The sequence below is a fragment of the Carcharhinus amblyrhynchos genome, chromosome 8 (assembly GCF_965287045.1).
Source record: "Carcharhinus amblyrhynchos chromosome 8, sCarAmb.v2.hapA, whole genome shotgun sequence".
NCBI classification, from domain to species: Eukaryota; Metazoa; Chordata; class Chondrichthyes; order Carcharhiniformes; family Carcharhinidae; genus Carcharhinus; species Carcharhinus amblyrhynchos.
Genome location: NC_137331.1, coordinates 124371939 through 124386555, shown reverse-complemented (window position 1 = coordinate 124386555; position 14617 = coordinate 124371939). Strand labels below are relative to the sequence as shown.

Sequence of the window (14617 nt, the reverse complement as noted above, 5' to 3'; positions counted from 1 at the left end):
GCACATGAAAGAGGTGCCTTTACCAAGTTGTGCTTCAAGTTTAACACTTGTCCAAAATATTGCCTCATCTCTCAGTACCTTTGTAATCTTTCCCAGCCCTACAACCCCCCAACATCCCTACAGTCCTCCAGTTGTAGCCCCTTGCAAATCTGCAGTTCCTTCTCTCCACCAATGGCCATGCTTTCAGCTGCTTTGCCCTTGAACCTTAGAATACCCTCCCTAAACTTTTTGTGTCACCATCTCTGTCCACTTTTTCAGATAGCCTATTTAAACAGGCTATCAATTGCAACATTTTGGCCACCTTATCTCCTTATGTGGTTCGCTGTCAAAAGCGAATGTTCCTGTGAGGGGCCTTGAGACCACATTAAAGGTGTTATATAGTGAGGTTTTTGTTGATACTTTGGCTGCTGCAATGTTTACACCAAGCTGCCAAACCCAAATGATGAATGGAACTAATCCGTACTTGTACATGGAATTCTACAATTATCCATTAGGACCTTTACATTGAAATTTGAATTATCAAAACACAGGGCTGAAGAAGGTCATTTGACCCATCCAATATCCACCCAACTGTAGAATCTTAAACTAATTCCATTTTCCTATACCAACACTCTTTAATGTTTCTCTGTGTGTTTAATTCCACTTTAACATCATGACTGTTTCAGCTACAACAGCTCTTTGTAGTAAAGCATTCCTTATACCCTGCATGGAAATGATCTAATCCATCCAGCTTTCGTTAAAATTTCACAATCCTGAATGTAAGAAGTTAAAAATAACTTATGGAAAATTTGACTTGGGTTCAAGAAAATTCATACTTCAATCTAATTTTAAAAAGCATTGAGTAGCTAAGTGTTGTTTGCTCTCAATTCCTGTACAACTAGCTGCATAATTTACCATTTTTATGACTTTTTTTTAAAGGTGGTGTTTAGCAGAGAAAATAACAGAGGAAAGCTGGTTATCGATGGACTCCGGACACGACAGGACAGTATGGCCAGTAGTCCCCTCCTGAAAGTTGAATCTCCATTTTATCTGGGTGGATTACCTCCAAGCAAAAGGCGACGCAATAAGAAGGTAAATTGGCAATTTGCATTCTTGTTCACAGATACCTCCATGGCCTTGCCCCCTTCCTATTCTTGCAACCCCACCCAGTCATACAGCCCACCAGGATCTCTGCATTTCTCCACTACTGGCCTTTAGCACATCCCCAGACTGTGACTGCACCATCATTTGTAACTGTACTTGCTTTCAACTATCAAGGACTATCACTCTGAAATATTCTCCTTATACCTCTCTGTCCATCTTTCTTCTTTTAAGATGCTCTCCAAATCCTACTTCTTTGACCATGTAAAAATAAGAACAGGAAGAGACCATTCAGCCCCTCCAGACTGTTCTTCTATTCAATGGGACCATGGTTGATCTGTGACCTAACTCCATATACTGACCTTTGCCCCATGTGCCTTAATATCAAATTCTATCAACAATTTATCAATTTAAGAGTTAAAATTAGCGAATGATCCAGCATGAATTGCTATTTGTGGAAAAGAGTTCCAAATTTCTATGATCCTTTGGATGGGATTTTCTTGCCTTCTTGTGATATTTAGCAAGAATGGAAGATCTCGGTGGCTGGTACGACTGGGAAATCCTGGCTCTTGTGTGTAGAAGTGTTTCCTAATTTCACTCCTGAAAGATCAGGCTCTAATCTTTAGACTATGCCTCTTAATGCTAGACTTGCAAACCAGCACAACCAGGTAGCACGGTAACACAGTGTTTAGCACTGCTGCCTCACAGTGCCAGAGACCTGGGTTCAATTCTGGCCTCAGGTCACTGTCTGTGTGGAGTTTGCACGTTTTCCCCTAACCTGCGTAGGTTTCCTCTGGGTGCTCCAATTTCCTCCCACAATCCAAAGATGTGCAGGATAGATTGATTGGCCATGCTAAATTACCCTAGTGTCAGAGGGATTAACAAGGCAAATATGTGGAGTTACAGGAATTGGGCCTGGGTGGGATTGTGGTCGGTGCAGACTCCTTCTGCAGTGTAGGGATTCTATGAAGTTACCTCTTAACTATCACCCCTTGTATTTCAACTCTTGGGGTCCAGTTGTCATTCTGATAATTTTACTTCCAAAGTCAATATATCCTTCCTACAATAGTATACACATAGCTGTTTGCAGGTATGGGGTAATGGGCTAACCAGGGCTTTGTGTAACTGAAGCATATTTTTTTAGAGATCGGCATTCGTTTGCTTCTTTGATTATTTTCTGTACTTGATTATGACATTTTGATCAACATGCATTTTAGTCACTTATTCTAGTACCTCCTCATGTGGCCCTGTCAGATTTTGTCTGATTATGCTCCTGTGAAATGCCTTACATTAAAGGAGCTATATAAGTGTAAATTGTGAGAGGGTTGGTTTCACCTGCGATTCTTGAGTCGCTTGCTGGGGAGGAATAGCTGAACCTAGCAGTACATTAACAAAGAACAAAGAAAATTACAGCACAGGAAGAGCCTGCACCGACCATGCTGCCCGACTGATCTAAAACCCCCTACCCTTCCAGGGACCATATCCTCTATTCCCATCCTATTCATGTATTTGTCCAGACGCTCCTTAAAACTCACTATTGCATCTGCTTCCACTACTTCCCCTGGCAGCGAGTTCCAGGCACCCACCAACTTCTGTGTAAAAAACTTGCCTTGTGCACTTCCTTTAAATCTTGCCCCTTGCACCTTAAACTTATGCCCACTAGTAATTGACTCCTCCATCATGGGAAAAAGCTTCTGACTATCCACTCTGTCCACACCCCTCATAATCTTGTAGACTTCTGTCACGTTATCTCTCAACCTCCGTCATTCCAGTGAGAACAAACCAAATTTCTCCAATCTCTCCTCATAGTTAATGCCCTGCACACCAGGCAACATCCTGGTAAATCTTTTCTGTATCCTCTCCAAAGCCTCCACATCTTTCTGGTAATGTGGTGACCAGAATTGAACGCTATATTCCAAGTGCGGCCTAACTAAGTTTCTATAAAGCTGCAACATGACTTGCCAATTTTTAAACTCAGTGCCCCGGCCGATGAAGGTAAGTATGCTGTATGCCTTCTTGACTACCTTCTCCACCTGCGTTGTCACTTTCAGTGACCTGTCTACCTGTACACCCAGATCCCTCTGCCTATCAATATTCTTCAAGGTTCTGTCATTCCTCATGATCATCTAAAGAGTTCCATCTACCCACCACAATGAGGACCCGCAACCATCAAATACAAGTATCCCCATTAGACATAAATCGGGTATTAAGAGCCAGTTTCTACTTGCTGTATACCTGTATGACTAGGGGCGTAAATAAAGCTTGAAACTAAATCATGCGAATGAGAGTGGGTTGGAAGGAAGAGTCTTCATGTGAGGAAAGGTTTGGAATGTTAAAGAGAAAGGACAAGGCAACATAGCAGGGTAGCGATCAGGGTAATAGCCAGTGTGTGAGAATCATAGAATCCCTACAGTGCAAAAGGAAGTTATTTGGCCCATCAAGTCTGCACCAACAATGATCCCACCTCGGTCCTATCCCCATAGCCCCATTTATTTATTCTGCTAATCCCACCATCACGGGACACTAAGGGAAAGTTAAGAAGAAGGGCCTGAGCATGCAAACTAAAGTTTACACCAGCGCATGTTGTTCAGGATAGGAGAAAATGGCTTTAAAGTAGCAAAGAAGGAGGAGCCAGGTGAAGGAAGACTTAGAAATTCACAGATGCAAGTTGACAAATAGAGATGTACATCAATGTTCTAAAATAAGACAGGGCGGGACAGAGAGTTTAATGGTAATAGTGCTTCAGAATAAGGTGCATGCAGCCAATAATAATTTAAAGAAACAAAGTCACTTTATCTGAATGCACAGTGCATCCACAATAAGATGGACAAACTGGCAGCACAATAGCAATAAGTGGTTTTGATCTAATTGCCATGAGAGGGACATGGTTACAAGATGACCAAGACTGGGAATTAAAAGTTTCAGGGTCCACAACATTTTGAAAAGACAGGCAGAAGGGTAAAGGAGGAGGGGGTATCCCTAATAGTAAAGGAAAACACAAAGCCAAGTGAGAAAGAATATTAGCTCAGAGAGTAGAATCTGTATGAATGGAGATTAGGAAGAGCACAGGACAAAAAACACTTATGGGAATCGTTTATAATTGTAATTATACTGCTGAACAGGGTGTTAAACAAGTTATTGGAAATTGTAAGAAAGACAATGTAATAGTTGTGAGGGGCTTTAATCTTCATATAGACTGGACCAATCAAAGAGGAAAAGGTGATCCAGAAGGTGTGTTTTTAGAATACTTTTGTGACAGTTTATTGGAGCAATGCCTTGTGGAATCAACTAGGGAGATAGCTGTTTTAGATCTAGTATTGTGCAATGAAGCAGGGTTAATAAATAATGCCACAGTAAACGATCCAGTGAGGAATGATCTGGAATGTGCTGCCTAAACAGTGATGGAAGCTGATTCAGCAGTAACTGGCAAAAAGAGTTGGATAAACTTGAAAGGGAGAAACTTATTAACTATACGAAGTGGTTAAGAAGCCACATGGTATACATTCCTTTATTAGCGGAGACGTAGAGTTTAAGAGCAGGGAAGTTATACTGGAATTGTACAAAAACATTGATTAAGTCGCAGCAAGAATATAGTGTTCAGTTCTGGAACCCGCATTATAGGAGGAATTTGATTGCACTGGAGAGGATGCAGAGGAGATTCACCAGGATGCTGCCTGGACTGGAGAATGAGGAGAGATTGGATAGGCTGGGGTTGTTTTCCTTAGAGCTGAGGAGTCTGAGGAGGGGACATGATTGAGATATATAAAATGGAGGGGCATAGATAGACAGGAAGAAACTTTTCCTCTTGGTGGAGGGATCATTCTGATTGGCGGTTGGTAACTAGTGGAGTGCCGCAGGGATCGGTGCTGGGGCCTCAGCTATTTACCATTTATATAGATGATCTGGAGGAGGGAGCTGAGTGTAGGGTGTCGAAATTTGCTGATGACACAAAGATGAGTGGAAAAGCAAATTGTGTGGAGGGTGTGGAAAGTCTGTAGAGGGATCTAGATAGGCTGAGCGAGTGGGCGAGGACCTGGCAGATGGAGTACAATGTTAGCAAGTGTGAGGTTATCCACTTTGGCAGTAATAATAGTAGGAGGATTATTATTTAAAGGGCGAAAAGCTGCAGCATGCTACAGTGCAGAGGGACCTGGGGGTCCTTGTGCATGAGTCACAAAAACCCAGTCTGCAGGTGTAGCAGGTGATCAAGAAGGCGAATGGAATGCTGGCCTTTATAGCGAGGGGGATAGAATATAAAAGCAGGGAGGTCTTGCTGCAACTATACAGGGCACTGGTGAGGCCACAGCTGGAGTACTGTGTGCAGTTTTGGTCGCCGCACTTGCGTAAGGATATTTTGGCCTTGGAGGGAGTGCAGAGGAGGTTCACTAGGCTGATACCAGAGATGAGGGGGTTGGACTATGAAGAGAGACTAAATAGACTGAACATAAGAACATAAGAAATAGGAGCAGGAGTAGGCCATCTGGCCCTTCGAGCCTGCCCCGCCATTCAATAAGATCATGGCTGATCTGTCGTGGCTCAGTTCCACTTTCCCGCCCTCTCCCCATAACCCTTAATCCCCTCTCTTATCAAGAACCCATCAACCCGCTTCTTAAAAATATTTAGCGAGGCAGCCTCCACCACTTCAACGGGCAGAGAATTCCAGAGATTCACCACCCTTTGAGTGAAGAAGTTCCTCCTCAACTCCGTTCTAAACCGCCTCCCCTTTATCTTGAGGCTGTGCCCCCTAGTCCTACTGTCTTTTTTGAGCGGGAAGAGTCTCTCCACCTCTATCCTATCCATCCCATTCATCATCTTATACGTCTCAATGAGATTTCCCCTCATTCTTCTAAACTCTAACGAGTACAAGCCTAGTTTATTCAGCCTCTCCTCATAGCTCAATCCCCTCAACTCCGGTATCAGCCTAGTAAACCTCCTCTGCACTCCCTCCAGGGCCAAAATATCCTTGCGCAGGTGCGGCGCCCAAGACTGCACACAGTACTCCAGCTGCGGCCTCACCAATGCCCTATACAGCTGCAGCAAGACCTCCCTACTTTTATATTCAATCCCCCTCGCTATGAAGGCCAGCATCCCATTCGCCTTCCTGACCACCTGCTGCACCTGCAAGCTGGGTCTGTACTCGTTGGAGTTTAGAAGGATGAGAGGGGATCTTATAGAGACATATAAGATAATGAAAGGGATGCATAGGGTAGAGGTAGAGAGATTCTTCCCGCACAGAAAGGACAGTAGGACTAGGGGGCACAGCCTCAAGATAAGGCGGGGGGCAGTTTAGAACGGAGTTGAGGAGGAACTTCTTCACTCAAAGGGTGGTGAATCTCTGGAATTCTCTGCATGTTGAAGTGGTGGAGGCTACCTCGCTAAATATTTTTAAGACACGGGTAGATAGGTTTTTGGTAGGCAAGGGGAATTAAGGGTTATGGGGAGAAAGCGGGAAAGTGGAACTGAGCCACTTCAGATCAGCCATGATCTTATTGAATGGCGGGGCAGGCTCGAAGGGCTAGATGGCCTACTCCTGCTCCTATTTCTTATGTTCTTATGTTTATCAATGACCAAGGAGGTATAGCTTTAAGGTTAGGGGCAAAAGGTTTACAGAGGATGTGAGGAAAATCTTTTTCTCCCAGAGGATGGTGGGAGTCTGGAACTTACTACCTAAAAGGGCAGTAGAGGCAGAGACCCTCATAATATTTAAGAAGTATTTAGATATGTGGTTGCAATGCTAAGGCAGACAAGACTTTGGAACAAGTGCTGGAAAATGGGATTAGAATAGTTAGGTGTTTGTTTTTGACCAGCACAGACACGATGGGCCAGATAGCCTTTGCTGTGCTGTAATCTCTATGACTCTATATTCAAGACTAAATAACAAATTGTCAACCATGGGAAAGACAAGGGGAACATGGCCCAGAGGTTTTTGGCTGTTCACGGCAGCAGGATTTTCCAGTCTCGCTGACAGCACTCCCCACTGTGGTTCCACAGCAGTAAGGAACGTGCTCAACAGGACTAGAAGATCCCAGTGCCAGCCAATGGTGGATTACCTCCTGTCACCAGGAAACATGTTGGGTGTTAAATCCTGCTAAGCTATGATCTTGTTGAATTGGGGAGCAGGTTCTCGTGGCAGTTGGCCTATTCTTGCTGCTATTTCTTATGTTTCTCTAGTCGTATTAAAAAACAATAGGAAAACAGCAGTGGAATGGGTTTAATTACATAACTCTTAATTAGTTAGAGTCATCACAAACATAAAGGGCCAGTCACCTCTGTTCTATATAGTTCAGATCAATAATTCATTGCCAGAATATTCAGTCCACAATTATGTAGTAATGTAAGGTCCCATTGTATGAAGCCTGACTTTCACTGCAGCTTCTGGTCCAAAGGAAAATAAGTGTAAACTGCTGCAAATAGTGAGGGCCTTATCACTGAAATAAGGACATAATGTAGGATTAGTTGACAAATAACTCAGAAACTACTGTTGTTGTTATAATTATATTCCATTGATTATCTTTTATTTGCTAAGCAGCTGCCACGACACAGTTTCCAGGGATGTCTTAGAAACTTTAAACTGGATGGTAATCTACTGGATTCCCCTTTGCATACATTTGGAGTCACACCATGCTTCGAGAGCAACTTTGAGCAAGGAACGTATTTCTCATCCGAAGGAGGATATGTTGTTTTAGGTGAGTTCAGTCCTTAACTTATTGTACATTCTCTTAAAAAAACTCTTCAAACCTTTTAAAATGCATACACATTAAGAAAGTGAACCAATTAGTAGATACCAGCTCACCTATGAGTCAAAACTTGTGGATTCAAGACCCCATCCAGGAACTTGAGCACAAATTTACACTAACACTCCCAATGCAGTACTGAGGGAGTGCTGCACTGTCAGAGGGTCAGTACTGAGGGCGTGCTGCACTGTCAGAGGGTCAGTACTGAGGGAGTGCCGCACTGTCAGAGGGTCAGTACTGAGGGAGTGCCGCACTGTCAGAGGGTCAGTGCTGAGGGAGTGCCGCACTGTCAGGGGGTCAGTGCTGAGGGAGTGCTGCACTGTCAGAGGGTCAGTACTGAGGGAGTGCCGCACTGTCAGAGGGTCAGTGCTGAGGGAGTGCCGCACTGTCAGGGGGTCAGTGCTGAGGGAGTGCTGCACTGTCAGAGGGTCAGTACTGAGGGAATGCCACACTGTCAGAGGGTCAGTGCTGAGGGAGTGCTGCACTGTCAGAGGGTCAGTACTGAGGGTGTGCCGCACTGTCAGAGGGTCAGTGCTGAGGGAGTGCTGCACTGTCAGAGGGTCAGTACTGAGGGAGTGCCGCACTGTCAGAGGGTCAGTACTGAGGGAGTGCTGCACTGTCAGAGGGTCAGTGCTGAGGGAGTGCTGCACTGTCAGAGGGTCAGTGCTGAGGGAGTGCCGCACTGTCAGAGGGTCAGTACTGAGGGAGTGCCGCACTGTCAGAGGGTCAGTACTGAGGGAGTGCTGCACTGTCAGAGGGTCAGTGCTGAGGGAGTGCTGCACTGTCAGAGGGTCAGTGCTGAGGGAGTGCCACACTGTCAGAGGGTCAGTACTGAGGGAGTGCTGCACTGTCAGAGGGTCAGTGCTGAGGGAGTGCCGCACTGTCAGAGGGTCAGTACTGAGGGAGTGCCGCACTTCAGAAGGTCAGTGCTGAGGGAGTGCCGCACTATCAGAGGGTCAGTACTGAGGGAGTGCCGCACTTCAGAAGGTCAGTGCTGAGGAAGCTTCATGCAGGCAGTCAAATTCCTATCTTCACATTGGTTTAGCACTCCCAATATACTAGATAGATAGATTTTGATCAAATCTGGCAATTCTGGGCAAGAGTAAGATGCTGCAGACCATCAGCAGCAGCAGAATTGTATTTAACCACAGTCTGCAACCTCCAGGCCTCGCATATTGTCCCTTTACAATTACCAGGAGATCAATCCTGATGCAATGCAGAGCACAGGAAGGTATGCCAGGAGCAGTACCATGCATACCTAAAAATGAGGGGCAGGATTCTCCGACCGTTCACGCCAGCAGGATTCTCCCATCCCCCAAACCTTCTCCAGAGGTCCCAGCATCACAGATGTCAGTCTTTACTGCATATGATATCAAGAAACAGCTGACGGCACTGGATGCTGCAGAGGCAATGGGCCCTGACAACATTCTGGTAACAGTACCAAAGATTTGTGCTCCAGAACTTGCCATGCCCCTAGCCAAGCTGTTCCAATATAGTTACAACACTGGCATCTACCCAGCAATATGGTAAATTACCCAATATGTCTTCTCAACAAGGAGCAGACAGATTCAACGTGGCCAATTACTGCCCCATCAGCTTACTCTTGATCATCAATAGTCTGATGAAAGAGATCATAAGCAGTGCTATCAAGTGTCACTTGCTTAACAGTAACTTGCAAACAGTTTGGATTTCGCCAGAGTCACTCAGAACCTGACCTCATTGCAGTCTTAATTTAAGAATGGACAAAAAAGTCTGAACTCCAGGGGAGAGTGACTGCCCTTGGCTTTAAAGTTGCATTTGACCGAATGTGGCATCAAGGAGTTTCTGTGATTGTTCTTGTTGTTTTTGGAAGTCAATTATCTCAGCTCCAGGGTATCACTGCAGGGGTTCCTCAGGGTAGTGTCCTCAGCCCAACCACCTTCAGCTGCTTCATTAATGACTTTCCATCATAAGGCCCCAAGTAGAGAAGTTTGCTGATGATTGCACCATTTGTGACAGCTGAGATACTGAAGCTGTCCGTGTCTATATGCATCAAGACCTGGTTTGGGCTGACAAGTAGCAAGTAACATTAGTGCTAAGCAACGAGAGATTCTAACCGTCACCCCTTGATATTCAATGGCATTGCCATCACTCAATCTCCCTCTACCATTGACCAGAAACTCAACTGGATTAACCATATAAACACTGATGACAGAGCAGATGAGAGGCTGGGAATCCTGCAGCAAGGAAGTCACCTCCTGTTTCCCCAAAGCCTGTCCACCATCTACAAGGCACAAGTCAGGAGTGTGATGGAATACTCTCCACTTAGCTGGATGGGTGCAGCTCCCAGCAACACTCGAGCAGCTTGACACCATCCAGGAGCTGCTTTATTTGCATCCCATCCACAAACAATTACTCCCTCCACCACCAATACGCAGCAGCAGTTGGTTGTACCATCTACATTGCAGGAACTCACCAAAGCTCTAAGACAGCACCTCTCAAACCTGCAAATGTCACCATCTAGAAGGACAAGGGCAGGAGGAACATGGGAACACCACCACTTGCAAGTTCCCCTCCAAGCTACTCACCATCCTGACTGGAAATATATTGCCATTGTTACCTTCTCAAGAGGAAATTAGGGATAACTGGGATAATAATTGTTGGCCTGGTGATGCCTGCATCCTGTGAATGAATTTTTAAAAAGTTAGATAATGCTGCACTGTCTGCAGGGCACGTCTAAGGAAGCTGTGCACTGTTTGAGAGATAGTACTGAGGAATGTTGGCAATATTTATCCTTCAACTAACTTTATTAAAACAGAGTATTATCAGATTGCTGTTTGTGGGAGTTTGTTCTATGCAAATTAATTGTTACATTTCTTACATTAGTGTTAGATATAGCTCTTGGAGTGAAAGAGATCAGAGGATATGGGGGGAAAGTGGGTTCAGATTATTGCTTTGAATGATCAGCCATGATCATAATGAATGGTGGAGCAGGCTTGAAGGGCTGAATGGCCCCCACCTGCTCTTACTTTCTGTATTCCTATGTTTATTGCAGCAGTGAGTCAGATTCAAAAAATGTACTTTCTTCGTTCTTGTTTTCCATGTTACTCTGTTCAACACCTTTCTTTGTAAGACTGATTGAAAGTGCAGGTTAATCTGGTAAGGAATCACAAGTTGCAAGCACCTCTTTATCCACTAGCTCAGCATATTGCTATAGATATCATAATCAATGTCGTAGCCCAATATATCTCATTACTGATACCTGAATGCTTATTTTCAGATAACTCGTTTGTGGTGGGCAAGGATTTTGAACTCCTGTTTGAACTGCGTCCTCGAAGCCAGAGTGGTGTTCTTTTCCATGTTAACAGCCCACAGGGAAATTATCTCAGCCTGTATATGTACAAGGGAAAGGTAGGAATGCCAGCTAAACACCATTGACACGTGTCTTTATAGTCTTTTTGCAAGTATCATCTCGGGCTGAGCAGTGCTCATCATTCCTGCTGCCATAGCACAGGCTTTTGAGCAAAATGAGAATAGTAGCATGGATATAAATGGGCACAGACTGAGAGTAATGCTGAACGGTTTCCAAACTGCAGGCATGGCCTTCCCCAGGAACCAGCTTTTCTTGATCTATATTAATGACCTTAAGACACAGGTTCCAGATGACACAACATTTGGGTGTATTGTAAGTGGTAGGAGAATAATGATAGACCAGGTGTGAGCAGGTGAAGTTAAATGCAGAGAAGTGTGAAGTGATTCATTTGGTAGGAAGAAAGAGGAGAGACAATATACAATAAATAATCATGCAATTCTGAAGCAGGTGCAGGAGCAGAGGGACCTTGGGGTATATGTGTATAAATCTTTTGACGATAGTAGAGCAGCTTTAGAAACCACAGAGGACCTTGGGCTTTATAAATAGGGGAAGACAGCACAAAAGTAAGGAAGTTGTTATAAACCTGTATAAAACACTGGCTGAGTCTCAACTGGGCAACATGATGGCACAGTGATTAGCACTGCTGCGTCATAGCGCAAGAGACCTGGGTTCAATTCCTTGGGTGACTGTCTGTAAATGGTTTGCACATTCTCCCTGTGTCTGTGTGGGTTTCCTGCGGGTGCTCCGGTTTCCTCCCACAGTTCAAAAATGTGCAGATTAGGTGGATTGGCCATGCTAAATGCGCGGAGTTACAGGGATAGGGCAAGGGGGGTAAGGTGCTCTTTCGGAGAGTCAGTGCAGACTTAATGGGCCAAATGACCTCTTGCATTGTAGGAATTCTGTGGATTCTATAAGAAGAGCCACATGGCCTCCTTCTGTGTTGTAAGCATTCTTTGGTTCTACGGGTATTTGCACTATCGTCAACTCATCTACATCGGAAGGGCTTTTTAGGCAGAACTAGATGGTTTGTATCACACTAGTTTCCTGGGAGTTTTGTGCTGTTGGGTCAGTAGGCTATTCCAAATGGTGAGAGTTATAGAGTCAAGGCTGCCAGGTGCAGAGGCAGCTGTTGGTGCATTGGGACTTTATCTCCATTATAATAAAAACAGAATAGTCCTCTAGCCTTTGCAGCCAGGCAGAGGAGAGAGATAGTGCACATGTTCTTTCACTAAGTAATTTCACCTTTAACTTGTTTTACATCCCCAAATAAAAGGTGCGACTACAGGTATCCACATGGGATGCCTGTCTTTTTGCGGCTTTTGTGGAACACTCCTTGTTGCAGTCCTACTCAGACCTGCTCCCTCTCTTTCTCTGTTACATTGATGACTGTCAGTGACTCTTCATGCCCTTACCTGGAACTGGAAAAATGTATTGGTTTTTCTTCCAAGAAGGTTGCCTCTCATTCTTCTAAATTCCAGTCAGGAAAGGCTCAATCTACTCAACCTGTCCTCTTAAGAAAATCTCTCCACACCTGGGATCAACCTAGTTGTTTCCAGTGTTTGGGGTTTTTGTTATGAATGAGTTTTTTTGTATTACACATGCTATATCACTATATATGGTTCCTTGGTTCTATGCACCCTACAGTGGGCCAGTAGATATGGAGGTTCCATAGCTTGGCATTGGGAGCACGAGGGTCTATTGGGGGTGGGTGTTAAAGGCACAGCATAACCATAAGGGGCATGAGGCGGACCTTCTGAAATCTTTAAAAGGTTTCCTTATGCAGGCTAGGGCTCACAACACCTCTGAGTGCTGTTCCCTCCGAGGGAAACTTCACTCTTTAAAAACCTGGCCTGTGTCCATAAAACTTGCCGAGCAATGTGAATACCTATCTTTGCAGTGAAGCCAGCCAGGTCAGGAGTGCTGGGTGACAGGAAGAATCCCTCACCTTTAAAGGCATTCTGAAAAGTAGATGCCCTGAGGTGTGAGGAATCCAACATCTGGACCCACCTGCTATTCTTGAAGGGCTCCTGACCCGCTGAAAATCCAGGTCATAGTTTGCTTCAGATTATGTATAAATTAAAACTATTTACATATATACTGCTAAGTTTCCCTAATGTAGCAAGATTATTTCCCTTGCAAAATGCATTGAGTATGCAGAATACAAAATCTGAGTGAAATCAATCCCATTCACTTACATCTGTGTGGTTTCCAAGTGTGATTGACAGGTGAATTGCCCAATCATCTCCATTGCAGCTGGGAGTGATGGTATCACTACAGCAACCAACTCTTCACTTACCCCACCCCTATTAAGATCAACACCGATCACCAATTTCTATACTAAAGCCACTTTTATCATGGCTGGCACTCAAACTAAAAGTTTGTGATCTGCCGGGCCTTTGGTGAAGGGCAGCAGTCCCATTTATTGCTCCAAATTTAGCTTCATGTAAGAATCTTTCCAATAGCTGCATCAATTATTTATCACCAATTTTGCAAAGAGCAGTTGGGCCAGAAACATTACATCTACAGCTAGAAAACTGGACCTCAAGCAGTATTATCTAAAAACAAAAGTCAGCAAAGAGCTGAACGTGCTCTGCCTTTCAAACTATCGACAGTGTGAAGCACTTGTTTGTTGCTGATCAAATCCAACGTGATTGAAAGTGTGAGCAGGTACATCATCATTTTTATAGTCTCTCTATATGTGTGAGATTATAATCTCTGCCACAGTGTCAGCCATGGCTCAAAGCGCCATACCATGGTTATAAGTCCTACACCAGAGACTTGAGCAAAATCATAGGCTCAGAATTCACAGCCAGTACTCTGTATATATAACAACATTTGAGGAACCAACCAGGGAACAGACTATATTAGATCTAGTATTATGCAATGAGAGAGGGCTAGTTAATAATCTTGTTGTAAAAGAACCCTAAGGGAAGAGTGACCATAATATTGTTAGCGTGCGTGGGCAAAACAACCACTACGGACTCAGGGTGTAGTTCAATAGCGGCACAGCTTTATTTTCTTTTATGTCGATGGAGGTGCAGTCAGGACATACAATCGGACTGTCCTGAAAGCACACTAAAGACTCCCCCGCAATGGGCTACAGTTATACCTGAACTTCAGTGTAGTACGCAATTCAAATATTAATCCTTTATTTACAGTATTTGACTTCAGCCATCCTGTCTCGATGTTTTCGAGTGTTGGAGCAATTGTTTTAAGTGTGTGTTAATCGTTTTTGTCTGATTGGTTATTAATGGTCTAGAATCTCTGGGGTTTGAACCATAGCTGTGTCATTGATCTCAAAAGAGGTTTGAGGGGCCAGGGACGTTTCCGTAACTATGCTAATTTTAGGTGTCTCCATGAGTTGTTTGACTGTTTTAGAAGTGCTGATTTTGATGGGGTGGAGATTTTAGTTCCTGTAGGTGCCATCCTCAGTAAAAAGTCTGACAACGCC

At 44.3% G+C, this 14617-nt stretch overlaps 1 protein-coding gene across 1 annotated transcript in view; it reads left to right on the top strand.

The window, feature by feature from the left end:
* Positions 1-14617, top strand: part of lama3 (laminin, alpha 3) — a 462187-nt gene that overhangs the window by 419470 nt on the left and 28100 nt on the right. The window contains exons 72-74 of the mRNA XM_080194758.1: positions 919-1071; positions 7610-7766; positions 11074-11204. Coding sequence (XP_080050884.1) covers positions 919-1071; positions 7610-7766; positions 11074-11204 — 441 coding nt within the window. The remainder of the gene's footprint in view (positions 1-918; positions 1072-7609; positions 7767-11073; positions 11205-14617) is intronic.